Source organism: Sabethes cyaneus, chromosome 3 (genome assembly GCF_943734655.1).
Source record: "Sabethes cyaneus chromosome 3, idSabCyanKW18_F2, whole genome shotgun sequence".
Classification (NCBI taxonomy): Eukaryota; Metazoa; Arthropoda; class Insecta; order Diptera; family Culicidae; genus Sabethes; species Sabethes cyaneus.
The window spans coordinates 251195749-251216458 of NC_071355.1; the positions used below are offsets into that span (position 1 = coordinate 251195749).

The 20710-nt window shown below is 36.3% G+C and overlaps 1 protein-coding gene across 2 annotated transcripts in view; it reads left to right on the forward strand.

Annotated features, from left to right (window-relative positions):
* Window positions 1–16885, forward strand: part of LOC128744152 (ATP-binding cassette sub-family G member 1) — an 84607-nt gene extending 67722 nt beyond the window's left edge. For both annotated transcript variants that reach the window (XM_053840955.1, XM_053840956.1), the window contains 4 exons: window positions 3070–3238; window positions 3298–3398; window positions 3745–3900; window positions 15889–16885. In XM_053840955.1, coding sequence (XP_053696930.1) covers window positions 3070–3238; window positions 3298–3398; window positions 3745–3900; window positions 15889–16233 — 771 coding nt within the window. In that variant the 3' untranslated portion in view covers window positions 16234–16885. The remainder of the gene's footprint in view (window positions 1–3069; window positions 3239–3297; window positions 3399–3744; window positions 3901–15888) is intronic.
* Window positions 16886–20710: the final 3825 nt, after the last annotated feature.

Consider the following 20710-nt stretch of genomic DNA (forward strand, 5'->3'; position numbering starts at 1 on the left):
ACAAAAAACAACCGATAAATGATGGAAATATTTGAGAAAATCGACAAAAAACGAAAAAAGGACAACTGCAAAGCAACAGAAAAATGATAGAAAGGCGCTGGACGAGTGTCAACAATTATAGAAAAACGTCAAAAAGAAAACAGAAATACAATAGAAATAAGTCAGAAAGATGACAACCAAACAATAGAAAGACAACAGAAGCAGGCAACAGAGAAACGATGAAAAGACAACAAAAAGGCGAAGGAAGGACGGCAGTGACAAAAAGACAGTCAGGTAGACAGTCGAAAGAAGGATGAAAGATAAACGGCGATGGTTGACAAAAAGGATATAAAACAAAAAAACGATAGAAGGACAGCAGAAATACAACAGAGAGATGACAGCAATATGACGGAAAGATGACAGGCGATGAGCGGTACAGAAAAAAGGTTCAAAACATCAGAAAGATGACAAAAAAAAACAACAAGAAAACGACAGAAAGACAACAAAAAAAACGAGAGAAAGGCGGTAGAAATATGATAGAAGGACAATGAAAAAAAAACACAGAAAGGTGACTGAAAGAAAAACCGACAAATGACAAAAAGATAACAAAAAGCCAACAAAACGCCGGCGATGTAGGATCAAAAACCAAAAAACAACAAAGAATAAAAAATAATACCAGAAAACAGAAAAGAAAAACGGAAAACGATGGCCGACTACAATACAACAGATGGATGATAGAAATGCAACGGACGACAGAAATATTAGAAAGCGACAATAGAAATATGACAGAAAACAGCGACAGAAGGACAACGAAAAGGTTAATACAAAATAGCAGAAAGTCGACAGAACGGTGATGAACGATAGAAAAAAGACGACAGAAACATTGAAAAAGCCGTCAAAACACGTCATAAAGACGGCAGAAATACTAGGTAATGATAATAGAAATGTGGTAGAAAGCAGCGAAAGAATGACAACGAAAAGATTACTAAAAACAACAAAGTCGACAGGATTACTATGAATGATAAAAAACGACAGGAAGACGTCTAAAAGACGACAGAAGTATGAAACAAGCTGTCTGAAAAACGACAAAACACGACAGAAAAAATGACGTGAAAAATCGATAAACGACCAAAGGACAGTAAAAGACGATAAAACCCGACAAAAAATGTCAGAACGACGAAAAAAGCAGCCAGAACCATGAGAGAAAGACAACAGAAAGACGACAGAATGGCGATCGTTAACAAAAAGGTGATAAAAAGCTATAGAAAAACAACAGAAAGACGGTCGAATTGTCTTGGAAAGGCAATTGACGGATAAAAAGATGAGAAATGACAGAAAAAAAGACAAAAAGACAATAAAAAGACGTCAGACAGACGACGAAAACTTACGGAAAGACGACAAATAACGACAGCAAGATGAAAGAGATATCACAACAAACACAACACAACAAAGAGACGACCGAATGATGACACAAAGGCGACAGAAAGAGCACGAAAAGATAACAAAAAACGACAAAAAGGCAAAGGAAAGACAGAAAAACTGCGACAGAAAAACGACGGAAAAGTGACAAAAAGACAGTCAAACAACAACAGAACAACAGCAGAAAGACGACAGAAAGGAGACAGATGATAAAAAACCGACAAAAAACAACAAATAGAGGACAGAAAAACAAAAATAAGTAGAAGATAGACCGAAGGACAAACAAAAAACGAAAAGACCAAAAGAAAGAAAGAGAGAAAGAAGGAAAGACATAACAATAAAAAGACATAAAGTTAGAAAGACTAAGAAAGCGGAAAAGGCTAATAAAACAAGAAAGAAGAGAACGATATGACCATTTTTCAAAATTGTCGTATACGACGTGTTCCGGATTTTCATAAAATTTTGTCACGGGGATGGATTTTTAGTTGTTAAAATATTCGCGGTTTACAATTTTAGCATAATTTTCTCAGTTCGGCGATTTCAAATATTTAATAATGTTAATGTCTCTCCGATGTTGGGGAAGTAAAGAGGAGGGGTTGTCAAAAACCCAATGAGGTTTTTTTACAAAAGAGCGTAAGCACAAACAATTGATTTTATATCAATTTATTTTTTTTACTCATGTCCAGCAATTTTTTTACCTGCCGACTTTTAAAGCTGATTTCAAAAGGGATGTGAGAGATATGTCATTTAATTATGCCCGTGTGTAAAATTCGATGAAATTCTTAAATTCTTTGACCAAAACTTGTAGCAAAATTTTAGAAAATTACCAAAAACTAGATAGACAAGAAAAACAAGCATGACAAGAAAGATCACAAAGATAAGAAAGCCAATAACGACAATTAAAACAGCAAAAAAAGAAAGACTACACGATTGGAAACATAACAAAGAAAAGATTGTTTACAGAAAACAGAAAACAGGAAGCAAACAACAGTGGTAATATAAATTTGCCAAACTACGATGCGTTCGTTAGATTTCATGATTTAATGATCGTAACATTATTAATTGATATTACTACCTGGCGGATTGATTCAATCGTTTATTCCTACGAATGTAGTTATCGAAGTGGAACTATCACCTCCTAACTTCTATTTTTAAAAACTTCAACTGAGACCAAATATATCTTTTATTGTTCTCAGACAGGTTCCTCTTATATTTTTTGTTGTTATTTGGTCATTCAGTGTAATCAATCCTGTCAGTAACAACAAAAAATTGCAAACTCCAATGCACAGAATTGAACAAAAAAAAAGACATTTTTCTGTGCATGACGAAGTGCGAAAAAACGGATTGTTGGGAAGGCTATGACGCCAGTTTCAATCCTCTTGTTTGATCTGAGTCCAATCCAATTCTGAGTAGTTATTAAAATCTCATACCTAACTTGCTGTCAGAATACCGGGAAGTGGAATTTCAACAAATCAAAGCAAAAAGAAACGAATAACAATGAAGGGGTGATTACATCACTTAGTTCTTTACCATCCATGACATTGTATGCCAAAACATAGGACTAAAAATATTCCAAACTCTAGCATTACATATTAATTAAACTCGAAACCATCAAATGCTATATATAGTTGCCCTAATCTCATTAATCTAAACCGATCTTTTTTTTCACAGTTTCTGCTTTTTATTCGGGTGTTCGCGCACGCTTCGGTGGCAACCCTGTTCGGTTACATCTACCAGGGCGTCGGACCGAATGCCAACCAGGTACTGGCCAACTACGTCTACCTTTACGGTTCGATGCTGATGATGGTCTATACAGGGAAAATGGCAGTAGTATTATCATGTATGAAACCCTTTTTTTGTGTAATCATAATTTACTAATTTGTAATTCAATCATTTCAGTCCAAGTCGAAATGGAATCACTCACAAGGGAACATTTCAACCGGTGGTACAAACTAGGGCCGTACTTCCTATCGATTCTGGTCATTGAAATACCAGTACAGGTTCGTATTGACTGCCTACCACTTGAAAGCGTTAATTCAATCACTGCGAATCAGGATATGAACATTTTAATTGTTTGCCTCAAGCAACCGACCGTCTGCTAAGCTGTGATGTCAAAGCAAAAGACACAAAAAAAATCAAGTTATTGCGGTTTTAACACGTTCATTACTTCATTCATTGAGGAACAAGTTTTTTGTATGACTTCAGCCGCTTGCAGAATGCAAATATCTACCAGTGTAAAACGGTTAAGAATGACCAAAAAATTTAATGCGAGAATCTATCTCGACCGGAAATCACCCTAGCCTGTCGTCCTATGATCGTAATTCGTTGTCTTGCTTTTTTTTGTAGATCGCCTGCTCGATGATTTACGTCGTGATTAGCTACTACCTGACGGGTAATTACCACACCTTCGAGCGGTTCCTGCTGTTCGCGTTGTTCTGCGTGGCCGGTTCCATTTCCGCACAGGCCTGGGGATTCTTCATCGGAGCCACGCTGTCGGTGAAGGTAAGCGTTACAGTCCGGGCAGTGGGCGTGAATGGAATGATTTCGACTTATAGTGATGTAACGGTGTGCCTGCATGCTTGCGTTACCGATGCTGGTAATGCTACGTAACAGCTTGCTTGCAAGCTGTCGGTTACAGTTGCTTGCAAGTGTAGTGATCTACACTGAAGGAAAGATGGATTTTAATTGAATCGTAAAGATTTTCTTCCAAATGGGTTATCAGACAGTTCGCATGTACATTTCCACCCTAAAATTACGCTATTTTTTTAATAATATGCACATTTAAACTGCAAATTTTTTTCTGGAATACCTAGCATAAGCCTCTAACGGGTAACGCCATCTGTAGACGTCCTTTGCTTTTAAGGCCTCAGAGCCACATGCGAAATTTGTTTTGAATATCCAATATTAAAAATGGGTTCAAAACAGTTTTTTTTATATTTTAGTAGTAATGTTACGACATTCTAACCGTGCATTCAAGACTTATCTTAAAAAAAATCAGGTAAATTGCGAAAAATACGCGTAGAAATGACATATAGAACAAAATGATCGACCTCAAAATTTTTCTGTGACTAGTTGCATTATTTGAATTTTGTAATACATCTGACTTCAATTACTGATTTGTGCTAACGTAAGAACCAACATGAATCTTAAGCAAATAGGACACTTTACTTTTTATTCTTACAATAAAAGTATAAATTATCTTTTTGCCGACCGGTTTCGGGAAACTTTTTACCTAAGCTGACTTGAAAAAAAAAAATAACTGGGAAGAGCGTGCATGTAAATCAAAGCTTCTTTTGAATGTAGTCTGATTAAAGATAATCATTAGCTTGATCTCTTCGTTTTTACGATGTGGTGATTATTAAGCGAAAAAGATACTACAAAAGTATTTAAATGCCATCGCGACTGAAACATCGGCAATGTTAGAAAAAATAGGCAAGTTTATTCTGTACTTCAACCAAACTATATACGATCAAAATTGATATTACAGAACCAGAACCATAGTACACCAAAACATTTGTGAACATTCTAAACGAAATTTTTGCTGGCATTCTGTTTACTATATCGTAAGAGAGGAGTCAAGCATTGCAGGCTGAAACACCAAGTGTCTTCTTTTTCTAGGAAATCGATGGAGGCGTCTTGTTAAAGATGGTTGTGAAGCATCGAAATCATAGAAAGCTAAATACAGAAATAAATCTTACACAGCTCTTTGATTTGATTTAAAAAAAGGAGGGTTTAGTGTTTTTCAGGCGTTCAGATCATTCACGTTGATTATAATTTCATTCAAACGGCTTATTGTTAGCGCTCACATAGCCATAAGAAAAATACTGTGAATGTAACTGAATGTCGTTTTGTGAATCATTCATGCATCACAAAACGCTAGGCCAAAGATTAGGATGAGAAATGGTGAGAAGATAAACTGATGTCGCTTTAAAGTAGCAAAACATTAGGTCTAATGTGCTATAAATTTTGGGAAATTTGGCGTGACAAATTTTATTCCTGTTCACAAAACCAAACCTAATCGAAACTATTTACTTAAACGAAAATTAGTATCAAAATTCGCAGTATCGAGTATTCGCAAATATTGCAAAATGACCAATATTCTTAACACCACTTTACAGTGATCACTGGTTTACAGATTACGTACATAAACCAATTTTCCCAAAACGATTGCAGGGATCAACATAAAACAACCTCGACATAAAACAATTTTCACCTCAATTGAAGAACAATTTTTTCGGCTCATTTGTGAAGGACAGCCAAGCCAAACTTCATTCCGAAAGAGGTTTTCTCGTAATACTTCTTACAATGACGACGTTGCACAGTAGTCCGAAAGGGCTAAAAGTGGAACTTTTTCCTAGTGTATTTTGTTTTCATTTTATCATTTGTGGTCTTCAGCCTTTTTGTTCGTATAAATATCCCCCTTAATCTAAAACTGTCAAAAGTTAGTCATCGCTTACTATAATGGAAATAAAAAAATAGCTTTTTTGTGTTAGGAAATATAGACATAGTTTCTTCGGCAAAGTTGTGAATATTGTAAAAATAAGCGATAACTAGGCTTATTTAAGCTTTATTTTTCCTTAAGTTCACGAGCCAAAAGCGATAACATTGTAAGGAAAGATCCTAGAGATTTGCAATCTTCTGCAAAACCGTGTATTTTGAGTCCTTCGATAATCGCCTAGAACCATATATTCCTGTAAAATGCAACCAACATAAGCTAAGTATGAAAAACTAATTATTAAAGAATTTCCAAGGAAAATGCTCTATAACTCTGCACTCGATAGGAATAGAAATGTTATTTCTTTAGCAAAGTTGTTTACCTTTATATTTGCTATAACTTTTCCGAAGAAACCATGTGTCTATCTACTAACACAAAAAAATGGACGTGTATCGAGCTAAAGACGAACGCGAAACACATAAAACGTATGCTTGCCGTACACTCATTTGGGTGGTTGGGAACAAGCGGAACCCATACAAGTTTATAGTACTCGACTTAAGTTTTAAGATAAGGCGCTGAATATGAATATCCCCTTAATCTAAAACTGTCAAAAGTTAGTCATCGCTTACTATAATGAAAATAAAAAAAATAACTTTTTTGTGTTAGGAAATATAGACATAGTTTCTTCGGCAAAGTTGTAAATGTTGTAAAAACAAGCAATTTTGCTGAAGAAATTAAATTTATATTTTTATCGAGTGCTAAACTATAGGGCATATTCTTTAAAATTTCTTTAAAAATTAGTTTTTCATACTCAGCTTTTCTTAGTTGCATTTTACAAGTATACAATGCTCTAGGCAATTATCGAAGCTTTCAAAATACATATTTTTGCAGAAGACCTCAAATCTCTTGGACCCTTGCTTGCTGAATTATCGCATATTCAAGCTTTATATTTCCATAGCTTAACGAGCCCATGGGGTAAAATGGGGCATGCGGATTTATGTAATCAGCGCCTTATCTTAAAGCTTAAGTCGAGTACTATAAACTTGTATTGGTTTCGCTTGTCCCTAGCCACCCAAATGAGAGTACGGCAAGCATACGTTTTATGTGCTTCGCGTTCGCTAAAGACTCGATACACGTCCATTTTTTGTGTTCGTAGATAGACGCATGGTTTATTCGGCAAAGTTATAGAAAATATGAAGGTAAACAATTTTGCTGAAGAAATGACATTTCTATCTCTATCGAGTGCAGAGCTATAGAGCATTTTCTTTGGAAATTCTTTAAAATTTCGCGAAAAGTGGAACTTTTTTGATTATTTTATTTGATCATTTAAGATTTTCAGCACTTTTGTTCGTATGAATATCCCCCTTAATCTAAAACTGTCAAAATAACTCTTTTAAGCTAGGAAATGTAGACATAGTTTCTGCAGACTAATCTCATGTTTTTAGTCTTGACCTTGAAAGGCGGTCATACATTAATATTAATATTTTTTGAAACGATGGTTCTACAATTGATAAAGGGACGGTAGAGGATAGAAATGAAATTTTTTTTTGTGAAGGAGGGGAAAAAGCAAAAGTTGAGGAGGGGGGGCGGTGGTATTGGTAGCTATGCTTAACAAGTTGTCGTTGTGACTCCTACCTTTTGTCCAATGCTGGAAGGTGTGGTTCGACCCATCGAGATTAAGGGGGCATAGTACTTTTTACACCATATTTTTTGCCTTATTTCAAATATTTTTTTTTCGATAACGCGAAAAGCGAATTGATTCAGGTTTTTTGCATTCTAAACATTGCACTTTATACTAATATTTGCAATTTTGTTTATATATGGGAACCTCTTCCCATCTCCCCTACGGCTCCTTGAACATAATCATTCGAAAAAAACATGATTTGCGGTACCATGGATTGGCGCTGGGGGCTTATCCGAATTGAAAAATTCCAAAACGACATGAAAGTGTATTAAATTATCTCGTGTTTGACCCATCATTTTTTTTTTATTCGAACGCATAACAAAATGGCATAAAAGTAAGGTTTTTATTCGAAAAAATTGACTTTAAACATTTCTAAAAAATACAAAAATCGAAAAAGGATGGGTCGAACACTAGATAATCTTGTTGGCTTTGAAACAAAAAAAGAATCATGAGAATTGCTTGAGCCGTGTTTGAGATATTTATTGTACCGACTTTTAAAACCTGGTTTCGAGAAAAACGACGTTGAAGTTTTTATTCGCCGTGTAATCGCTCCAGACATGCGCGGTACAAATAGCTGTAACTTTGCTAATTTTTGGAATTCATCGAAATGACTTGAATGTCTTGACTTGATGTCAATCTTTCGAAATCTATACCTAGGGTAATTTGCCAATGATCGCACAGCTAAGCCCCTGAGTTTTGAGTTTTAACGATATTTTCTAAACAAATAATTACAAATAGACAGAAACATAAAAATCTGAATCAGACACAAAATATGTTTACATTACATTGCCATTTTCACGAAATAAATATGCTTTTCGTGGAAAAATATGCGATTTTTTGACAACGCTTGAATGCCCAATCGTTGAACACTTCTGAAACCGTATTGTCCTATAGTTGGACACTTATAGTCCAATGGTTGGACATGCAATATATTGCACCGACCTCAAAGTTAATTTGATAGCTTACTATTAAGAATGAACAAACTTTAAAATATATCCATTAAAAATAATCAGCAATTAGTTAACATGTTACTAATTATTAATATAGTTCTTAAGGGATGGTAAATTCCACTTCTAATGTTCGATGCTCTTCTCCTTCATTTCTGTTGCTTTCTCGCAAATTTTTCTCTCTTTACGGTTCCCTCGAAGTATACTTTTCCCTATTCTTCTATTTCCTGCGGCCTAATGGCAAGATCTTTTTTTACTAGGGAAACTATGTTTGTTTATCTCCTGGTTACTCGAAACAAATTTGTTAGCAAGATAATAATCTGAAAAACTGTGAATATCCGATTCCTTACAATTAAAAAAATGCACCATTCATCTTCGTTTCATCATCGAAACTTTATTTATAAAAGAAATAAAATTATAAAATTTAGAATTTTTCAAAAGTAATGATAAAAAATTATTTAGCTCTCAAAAAATATGATAAACTGGTTCGCCATTGTTGGCGAACATTTAGAAAACAAAATATTTTCAATGTTATATAAAAAAATTGTTTCAACCCAATATTATTCTACAATATTTATAGAATTATCTTACGTGTGCTGTCAGTACCATTAAAACCGTAACGTTTCGGTGATTCAAACTTCATAATTTTCTTCTAAAGTCGTTAGACTAAAATGATGATTTTTGTGATTACCCTAATTCAGGAACAGGCACTGTTAGCACCAAATCAATTATAATAAAATTTCTCAGATAAGTTACAAGTACAAATAGTTTCAACAAATATGGAGTAGCTTTAATTTGCAATAGAACTATTTTTCTTGGAATTGTTGTATTAGAACAAAAAAATCAAAAGCATGTATGTATATAAAATAAAAAATTAATACCATTACATAAATTTTCATCGGAAAACTTTTGCGTACAAATGAAAACCATTTGTAAACAGTGCCATAAACATAAAAACTGTCAAATACACACGCATAATGAGAAGTAATGCGGTTTTTCATGCTATTTCAGTTCTTGTGCAACCTTAGGACAATCGTTGCTTTATTGTCCAATGATTAAACAGTCAAATTTTAATACTTTAAAAACTATAAAAAAAAATTATTTTGCTTGCAAATGTTGACAAATAGTGCATAGATCAATATCTTTAGCTGTGTACAGCATGATATGGTAATATAATTGTTTTAAACGTTAATTAGTGAGACATGTTTCTTATCTGAAATGCTAACAAAATTGAGTATTATAGCCCATATTGTATATGACAATGTTTAACTTGAATTTTTGTTATTAAATCTTGCCTTATGTAACGTTATTATTACATGAAATGATCCACAACTGATCAAAGTGAGTAATTCATGCACTTCGATAGGGTTTGAGCGTAAATGAATTCTAGAATTAGCGTTTTATTGGACGCTGTCCAATCATTGGAATCGTTCAATGATAGGCAAAATCTATACCTATAAAGAAGGATTTCTGTCTGTCTGTCTGTCTGTCTGTCTGTCTGTCTGTCTGTCTGTCTGTCTGTCTGTCTGTCCTGTGTTCCTTATAGAATCAAAAACTACTGAACCAATCGGCGTGAAAATTTGCATGTAGAGGTTTTTGGGGCCAGGAAAGGTTTTAGTGATGGTTAGAGACCCCTCCCCCCACTAAGAGGGGGGGCTCCCATACAAATGAAACACAAATTTCTGCATAACTCGAGAACTAATCAAGCAAATAGAACCAAATTTGGCATGTGGGTGTTTTCGGTGACAAGAATTTATTCTAGGGTAATTTGAGACCCCTCCCCTCTTTATAAGGGGAATTATAACTCCTCTCCCCTTTAAGAGGGGGGGGTTTCCATACAAATTTCCTCATAACTCGAGAACTAATCAAGCAAATGGAACCAAATTTGGCATGTGAAAGTTTTCGAGGGCAAGAAAATTTTCTATGTTGAATTAGGACCCCTCCTCACTTTAAGAGGGGGGGCTCCTGTACAAATGAAATACCAATTTCCTCATAACTCGAGAACTAATCAAGCAAATGGAACCAAATTTGGCATGTGTGTGTTTTTGGAGACAAAATTTTTTTCTATGATGAATTGGGACCCCTCCCCACTTTAAGTGGGGGGGGGCTCCTATACAAACGAAATACAAATTTCCTTATAACTCGAGAGCTAATCCAGCAAATGGAACCAAATTTGGCATGTAGGTGTTTTTGGAGGCAAGAATTTTTTCTATGATGAATAAGAACCTCTCCCCACTTTAGGAGGGGGGGCTTCTATACAAATGAAATACAAGTTTCCTCATAACTCGAGAACTAATCAAGCAAATAGAACCAAATTTGGCATGTGGGTGTTTTCGGTGACAAGAATTCATTCTATGGTAAATTGAGACCCCTCCCTCTTTATAAGGGGAATTGTAACTCCTCTCCCCTTTAAGAGGGGGGGGCTTCCATACAAATTTCCTCATAACTCGAGAACTAATCAAGCAAATGGAACCAAATTTGGCATGTGAAGGTTTTCGAGGGCAGGAAAATTTTCTACGGTGAATTAGGACCCCTCCCCACTCTAAGAGGGGGGGCTCCTGTACAAATGAAGTACAAATTTCCTCATAACTCGAGAACTAATCAAGCAAATAGAACAACATTTGGCATGTGGGTGTTTTTTTTGGTGACAAGAATTTATTCTATGGTGAATTGAGACCCCTCCCCTGTTTATAAGAGGAATTATAACTCCTCTCCCCTTTAAGAGGGGGGGCTTCCATACAAATTTCCTCATAACTCGAGAACTAATCAAGCAAATGCAACCAAATTTGGCATGTGAAGGTTTTCGAGAGCAAGAAAATTTTCTATGGTGAATTAGAACCCCTCCCCACTTTAAGAGGAGGGGCTCCTGTACAAATGAAATACAAATTTCCTCATAACTCGAGAACTAATCCAGCAAATGGAACCAAATTTGGCGTGTAGGTGTTTTTGGAGGCAAGAATTTTTTCTGTGATGAATTAGGACCTCTTCCCACATTAGGAGGGGGGGCTCCAATACAAATGAAATACAAATTTCCTTATAATTTGAGTACTAATCAAGCAAATGGAACCAAATTTAGCATGTAGGAGATTTTGGAGTCTTGAATTTATTTTGCGATAGTTAGAGTCCTCTCACCCCTGTGGTAGGGGGATATGGACTCTCATACAAATAAAACAGAATTTGTTGCGAAACTCAAAAACTAATCGAACTCGAGAAATTCGAGACTCTTCCATAAAACATTAGTCAATACAAGACCACAAAAACTATCTATAGTAACACTAGATCATTCAGGACGAGACGGTCGCGAGTGTTGCCGGTGACCCGCCGTCGGAAGCGCCGCCCACTGGGGGGCTTGCAAAACTCGAGATTGTGACAAAGATCATCCGAGATTCATGATTTATGTACAACACAGGTTAATTTGTGGCAATACGAAGTTTGTCGGGTCAGCTAGTACCCTATAAAGAAGGATTTCTGTCTGTCTGTCCTGTGTTCCTTATAGAATCAAAAACTACTGAACCAATCGGCGTGAAAATTTGCATGTAGAGGTTTTTAGGGCCAAGAAAGGTTTTAGTGATGGTTAGAGACTAACCATCTAAGAGGGGGGGCTCCCATACAAATGAAACACAAATTTCTGCATAACTCGAGAACTAATCAAGCAAATAGAACCAAATTTGGCATGTGGGTGTTTTTGGAGACAATTTTTTTTCAATGATGAATTGGGACCCCTCCCCACTTTAGGAGGGGGGTCCTATACAAACGAAATACAAATTTCCTCATAACTCGAGAACTAATCCAGCAAATGGAACCAAATTTGGCGTGTAGGTGTTTTTGGAGGCAAGAATTTTTTCTGTGATGAATTAGGACCTCTTCCCACATTAGGAGGGGGGGCTCCAATACAAATGAAATACAAATTTCCCCATAACTCGAGAACTAATCAAGCAAATAGAACCAAATTCGGCATGTGGAGGTTTTTGGAGGCAAAAATATTTTCTACGGTGAATTAGGATCCTTCCACACTTCAAGAGGGGGGTCTTCTATACAAATGAAATACAAATTTCCTCATAATTCGAGAACTAATCAAGCAAATGGAACCATATTTGGCATGTGGGTGTTTTTGGAGGCAACCATTTTTCCCATGATGAATTAGGACTTCTTACCTTTTTAGGAGGGGGGGGGGGGGGGCTCCCATTCAAACGAAATACAAATTTGCTCATAACTTTAGAACTAATCAAGCAAATGGAACCAAATTTGGCATGTGAGAGTTTTAGATGGCAGAATTTTTTTTCTGTGGTGTATTACGACCCCTTTCCCTTTTAAGAGGGTGGGCTCCCATACAAATGAAATACAAATTTCCTTATAATTTGAGTACTAATCAAGCAAATGGAACCAAATTTAGCATGTAGGAGATTTTTGAGTCTTGAATTTATTTTATGATAGTTAGAGACCTCTCACCCCTGTGGTAGGGGGATATGGACTCTCATACAAATAAAACAGAAATTTTTGCGAAACTTAAAAACTAATCCAACTCGAGAAATTCGAGACTCTTCCATAAAACATTAATCAATAACAAGACCACAAAAACTATCTATAGTAACACTAGATCATTCAGGACGAGCCGGTCGCGAGTGTTGCCGGTGACCCGCCGTCGGAAGCGCCGCCCACTGGGGGGCTTGCAAAACTCGAGAAGTGACAAAGATCATCCGAGATTCATGATTTATGTACAACACAGGTTAATTTGTGGCAATACGAAGTTTGTCGGGTCAGCTAGTAATCAATAAAAAAAATTTCGATTTTTTTAAATTGAGAAAGTACTATGCCCCCTTAATGAATTTAGATTAAATTGCATGCAAGTGGCATACAAATCTTCAAGTAGATTTAAGTAGATTTAAGATTTAGATTTAAACATTTAGAAATTAAGCCCTGGTCTAAGTTAAGTTTTTAACAGGAAGGAAAACGCGACATAAAACACATAAAGAAAAGTTGAAAAAGAAGGAAACGGATGGAAAAACCGTAAATCGAGGCAAAAAAGAGGAGACTGGACAGAAAAAGAGGGAGCACAGAGAAAAACTTGAAAAAAAATAAAGAGAAACGAGGAAAAAATGGGAACAAACTGGTATGAATAGGAGAAAAACGAAATAAAATTCGAGAAACAGGATAGAAAAGGAGGAAAAGAAACAGAGAAAAAACGAGAACAAGACAAAAGAAAAATAGAGAATAAAAAATGAAACAGAAGACAAATAGGATAAAATCGAGAAACAGAACGGGACAGAAAAGCAGGGACAGAACAAGCGAAAACAATAGAAAAAGAGAAAAAGGGCTAACGGGACAGAAAACAAAAAAACAGACGGAAAAAGAGGAAAAACGAGCCAGATAATGAAAGAAAAATACGATCAACGGAACACAAAAACAGACGGAAACTAGAAGAAAGGGCGAAAAACGAGACAGGAAGGAAAGAATGAGAGGAAATAACAGGCAACAAAAAGGAAAAACGAATCAAACGGGAAAGGAAAAGAGAGAAAACGCAACAGGAAAGAATGAGAGGAAATAACAGGCAACAAAAAGGAAAAACGAATCAAACGGGAAAGGAAAAGAGAGAAAACGCAACAGAAAACAAGAGAATCCAGAAGGAAAAGGAGACTATCGAGAGAGAGAGAGAGAGAGAGAGAGAGAGAGAGAGAGAGAGAGAGAGAGAGAGACGTGGAAAACGGGGAAAACGGGTCAAAGAGGGTGGGAGAATAGACCAAATGGAAACAGAAAATGGACGGAAAAAGAAGATAGAAAAAAAGAAACTGACCCCAGTAAAGGGAAATGTAAAGAAAAAGATGAAAACGAAACGCTCCAAAAACTTCAGTCAATCTGAAAGAGGAAAACTGGACAAATGTAGACGAAAAACAAGAGCAAAAACTGAAAATACGTAAAAATGAGGCAGGATACGAAGAAAACCGGAAGAATGAAAAAGAAAACATGAGACAGAAGAAAGAAAGATGACAGAAAGAAAGGAAAATGGAAGGAAAAATGAGAAAAGTGAAATAAAAATTCAAGAAATCGGTGCAGAAAAGAGGAAAAACGAAGCAAAAAGTCAAAAAACGGGACTGAAAACAGTAAAGAAACAGAAAAGATAAAACATGTGAGAGAGTATGACGGAATAGTAAAATTAAACAAAACTTTGTTCACGACTGAATTCCGCTAACGGGCAACATCGTAAAAACGATGCGATCAAGCAAATGACTAGTTTATCATGAAAGTACACTCAAAAGAAGCTCGAGTGTTGATTTTCATGGAAAAATATTGGAAAAAATGGAAATATGGAAAAAATAATTTTTTCGGAATTTTAAAAAGGTTTTTCAAAGATGATAACTTTTGAACGCATGGTCAGAATGTTGTGATATTAATATCAAAATGTCAGAAAATCTGTTCTGAACATATTTTTCATGTTGTCAATTCAAGACAAATTGCATATGTGGCTCTAGAGCTCCAAAAGCGAGGGTCGTCTACAGACGGTCTTACCCATTAGACGGTTAAGTGAATTTACGACAGATACATATTTCGTCTATGGCATGCAGGAAAAATAAGCATCTGTCGTTAATAAACCTAATCATGGAATTCAGTCTTGAAAACAGTTTTCTTTAATTTCAATCTTCGTATTCCACTAAGACGCTCTAAAAACTTCAATCAAGACGATATATGTTAATCCTAATTTTAAGTAAAACGTCGTGGATGATTTCGAGTCCATGTCCAAATTCAAGTCAATCTAATGTCTAATGTCAAGTTCAATTTTAAGTCCAATTGCTTGTCCGATTTAAAGCCAAATTTCAAGTTTTAATTTAATGTCAATTTTAAATCAAATTGAAACTCTGATTTCTAGTAACCTGTGAATTCCAATTTCAAGTCTAATCTCAAGACCAATTTAAATCCAATTTCATTTCCAATTTCAGGTCAAAATTTTAGTTCAATATGAAATAAACCTTCACGCCTTAATTAGTCCGAATTAAAGTTTAATTTAATACCCCGTGTCAAGTCCCATTTCAACTCTAATTTCTAGTCTAGAAACAAGTGTAATTTCTAGTCATTTCAACTTTGATTTTAAATCCAATTGCACCCGAAAGTTCGGAGTTTTCAGCCTAATCGGCTGGTATTTTTGTTGTAAGTAATAATAGGTTCGCCATCATACGATTCCCCGATTTTTCAGACCAAAATATTCTTTTGAATGGTCGGGTTCCCCTTTTGATTATGCTGGGAGTGTTCCTGAGCACGCCCTCTAGTGTGCCAATGTTTATGTCAACTGAAAATACAGTTTTGTTACTAACTTTTGGAATGTAGATTAAAATCGTAATGAAAGAATCAAATTTTTTATTAATAAAGTTTCAGCTATTCCCTCAAACCCATCAAAACTAACGATTCTTGATGTTTTCTCATCTCTTCCATAGCTGGCCGTCTTCATCGGTCCCATACTGGCGGTACTGTTCTCCGTATTTGGCTTTTGCACCCGCTACGTGGACATCACGCCACTGTTCAAGTGGATGTGGCACATCAGCTACTATCGGGCCAGCTTTCACGGCATCCTGAACTCCGTCTACGGCATGAACCGGGAGGATCTGTACTGTCCGGAAACGCAAATCTACTGTCACTTCAAGAATCCGGTTCTATTCCAGAAGGACATGGACATCGAACACGTGGACATGGAGCAGAACTTCCTGCTGATCGTGTCGATTGTGATCACGATGTACATCGGAACCATCTTCGTGCTGTGGTACAAACTGAACAAGCGGTAACAGGTTTTTAAAGCAGTTCGGCTTAAATGAATCGTCCGGAACGATTACGTAGTGCAATGTACTTTAAAGTTACCATTTCGAGTACTGAAGCAACTAATCCAACTCTCTTCTAGATAGTTTAAGCCGATTGAATTTAATATTTTCAATTAGTCCTCATCCTACCTTATCTTCGCCGCTTATTAGAAAAATAAGTGCGCGAGTCTCTTACCATTCGACTTAAACTTTTAACATTCTGATATTTTATATTGAAGGAGCGTAGCACCCTTTTTCAGATGAAGTATTTCTGCAGAAACTCAGATCTTAAGTTCATTGTTCATTTAAAAGCTAACGTAATCATCAAATCATTTCAAACATTCACTTACACTCGGATGAAACATTCGCGAGTGTCCAAACAAGCAAAAGCGCAAACGTCTGTGATTACACGAAATAGCCCATTCTGGTAGATGTAAGCAAATCATATTCATACACCTTCGTATTAACTGGTAAGTTCCCACCTGCGCGAGGAATCTTAATCCATCTATAGATTTAAGTTTTGTACCACCAGTAGGACCCAGTCGGAAACAGAAGCCAATCTCTTCTCTTTTTTCGCGCGAAAGGTAATGTGTGTTACGAATAATTTTATTTATTAGACATCAGCGCTGATTTTCAATTAATAAAAACTTTTTAGATAAGAGCCCGGCTTCTTTTATTTTTGTTTCGAGTGATTTGACAGAATGAAATTTCCTTGAACTTTCGATCCTGGTTGTCTGACATTAGTCTAATCATGCAAAATTTTGCAAATTCGTGCACTACACAAGTGGCTTATCTCTACGCACGTTGTTTTGCTTTTTTTTCTTATTACCTCATTCGAATAATAAATTACCAAAAGTACGGTTCAATCGAGGATGGTAAAAGTACTGTATGAAGAAGAAACGGGAATCGCCGATTCAGATTAGGATTATCTACGACCGAAGTATAAGCATTTTTCGCAATCGTGGAAGCCTTCTTCAACAGGTGGGGAATCAAAAGTAAGTTAATGGCTCGTTTGTTTCACTCTTTTGTGTCGCTTGCTGATAGGAGTTACATATGTGACAGATTAGAGCCGTGTGAAGAATTGTTCGACTAGGCTTAATTAGGATCGTTCGAAGTGCTTTTAGGTCAATGGCATGGGATGACAATGGCACTGTAAATTATTGAACAAAACAAGGTTTTAAAACAAAGAAGTCATTTCTCTCAATTAAAATTAAAATAACTTTTGGCCACAGAATCAGAATCCAAACAAAATAATGACAAAACAAACCGCGGCTGTCAGTTGCTAACCGTCGTTGTCGACCAGGCAAGGTCAACAAACGATGTGTTCTCTCTGTCTCTCTTTCGAAAGTGATCGTGCCACCACGATTCAGGCCACTTCGGTTATCGTCGATGTACTCTGATGGGCCTGCTACTGAAAGAAGAACCGAGCTCTGGTTTTTCCGCGAGCAAAATAATCAAAAATTCTTATGCACCGTCACCACACAGTGTCGGTCAGGTTCGTTACATTTGATGATAGGTTATCGTTGCTCTCGTCAGGATTCCGAGGGTTGACGAAATGTAGCCAATTTGACGTAATGATCAGCTCAAATAATACCTTATAGAAGATGATAATAATTGGGTCTTAGACGTTGGCATGCTACATTTTTTCACAGTTTTTTTTTTGACCAATCAAAAAAAAAATGTAGAAACAACATCCTAATAATCAGAAAAAATATTATAGCAAGTGCCCCTTAAATACAGAAAATAACATAAAAATACATATATTATTTAGATCCTTCTCTGAGACGATCAAGCTCGTTGGGCAACAAGCAAAATTGATCAACACGATCCAGTTAGTTCTACATACAGTTAATTCCTAAATAATTAACGGTTCCCATACTTTATCGTTTTGCATTTTATCCAAATTTTCATCGGGTTTTACTCCACCGATCAATTGATATTAAATGGACGCTGCTGGGTTGGTGACTTCATTATGAGAGACAGTAAACTACGAAAAAAAAACAGTTTTGTCTGCGTCCGTTTCATTCATTGTCTTTGTGATGATCGTCGTCGTACTCTACTAGCGTAGGCTTCCTTCAATCAATCGCTTCTTCGTGACTCGTTTCGGGAAGTGGAGTTCGATGTGCTAAAATACCGTGCCGGTTGGATTGGTGTTTTATCGCTTGCTCGACTGGAACTGGCATATGTAGGTAGGTATGTACTATAAGCTCTGGATTGACCTGGCTGGCTGTTCAAGACAAAAGACAACATCATCAGCTGGTGTTCGTAGTGAGTTCGGTTAACGTTCGCTTTGCTTATCTTTACTTAGCTCTTAGCACTTTGTTTCGCCTGATTAAACAGCTAGTGCACTCAATTTCGTTGTTGTGAGTGCCGGGCAGAGCACATAAAGCTGCTGCTCATGTGTGATTCATTCATGTAGCGGACACCGTTTTTCTCTGCTATGAACTTTCTACGAGTTGTTTGGAATAAGTTTAATTCCTTTCAGTCTACTCAGTAAGTCTATGTTCTTAAAATTTAAAATTTTCTTCATAAAATTTAAACTATTTTCTACTTTTGGGTTTTTATCTGCCTGACTGAGCCAAGGCTCGCTCCAAAATTTAATGTTTCATGAAGTAAAATGTAGTTAGATATGATTGGAATGACAAAGTTGGATGAGCGCAACAAAATTTGATGTTAGACTACGGAATATCAGACAGCCTAGTGGTGTAATAGGTTAACGAATACGCTCAACCAGAACATCGCGGATATCGCGGAATATCGCGGGTATTGTTGAACCTTTGAACCACAGCAGGCTGGACTGTGGTTCAAAGTTACACCTATATCTGCGATCCACTGCGCATAGGAGGAGAAGTTGAGTTTTCTCTGTTCGATCCGAAGGTACGTGAAGTTGTCTTTGAGCAGCTTAGCTTTAGTAGCCGCGTTCCATGGCTGTCCCAGTTCGGTTGTATAGTACGTTGCCTTGAAAATATGATGCGCGGTCACGTTATACTCCCGCCCGACATTGCTGGAGGGTTTTTAGGAGATTAAAAATCTGAAAACGCCAAATACTCTCTTCGTAATTTTTTACCTATTGGGAATAGACGACTTAAAAAGACTTAGGAGAGCACCTTGTAGGTTGCGTTAACCAGCGTAATGTGAAGGTAATGGCAGAAGTCAAACCAAACCACTTCTTCCATTCCTTCATCCGGTAGTTTTTTCTCCTCTCGAATGCTAGAAATTATCCAATAAAGTGCTATTACCAAGGATTCGTTGCCATGTTTGTAGGATGTTGACGGATCTTTCCGGCAGCTAAGTTAGAGTTCAACTGTCCGATTGCTCGCTGGATCTTACCGACATTGCGAGCTTGGACGCAATTGTCATTTGATGGTACTTCAAGATCAACTTTCGTTCTACGTCCATCCCACTATGAGATATCAGGCGGACAAATATCAGAAAACTGACTTTCACTAATCCGCTAATGAATTTTTCTATTTATGGTAAACACTTCAATTAAGAAAAATCTAAAATAACAAGATGTTGTTTCTGAGATAGAGGCTGTCAAAGTTGAAAAACGGTATGAAACATACGATTTTTGCCATTAAACGCTTAGTTTCAAATCAATTTTTTAATACCATTTTCAAAATTAAATCTTATGTAATATATATCATTAGAAAGGTAATGAAATGAACTATCCGAAAAACAAATGGTTTTGACAGCTAGAGGAAGAATAATAATTAAAATGAAAAGAAGAAAAACATGCAAAAATAGTAAAATTTTCTGCTTTGTTAGTCGAGAACTTATTTTCTCCAGATATCTCCAGGTAAATTCCACATTCTTGGTTCAATCTCTGGTATATACTACCAAATTATGAAAGAATTACGTGCCACCATGCGCCACTCTGCGAAATATAATGTTTTGAAAATTTCTAGTCACTATGGGAGATTTTAAGACTAAATGTATTTCCAGCGAATCACACACACACACACACACACACACACACACACACACACACACACACACACACACCACAAAGGCACGCTCAGCTAACATGGTCAACGTGAAATGATGTCAACAGAAGCAGCGTTTAGTGTAATCATATTTAGAAACTGGGTTAAGCAGATTTCAATATGTAGTATGTCATAGGGAGTCACCATCGAGATTTCCTCCTAACGACGTTATTGGAACATATGCCCCTCCTACTAAGTTCATCGAAGAAACATCTCCGAAAATTTAAAATTGCAATTCATATTGAGTGGGCTGAATTCTTAGACCTATGCCCTATTTCAAGATCTATTTTCTAGGTCTGCTGAATTTATGAACCAATTTCGGTAAATCTTACAAAGCTTATATGGGACGATAGTATCTTGCAAATGAAACATATTTCGTGAAATTTGTTTGCGCCATCTCCGAGAAAACTTTGGTACAAAATTGAGAAACTCATACGTGTATATATAAATTCATATGTACATACATACATACATACATA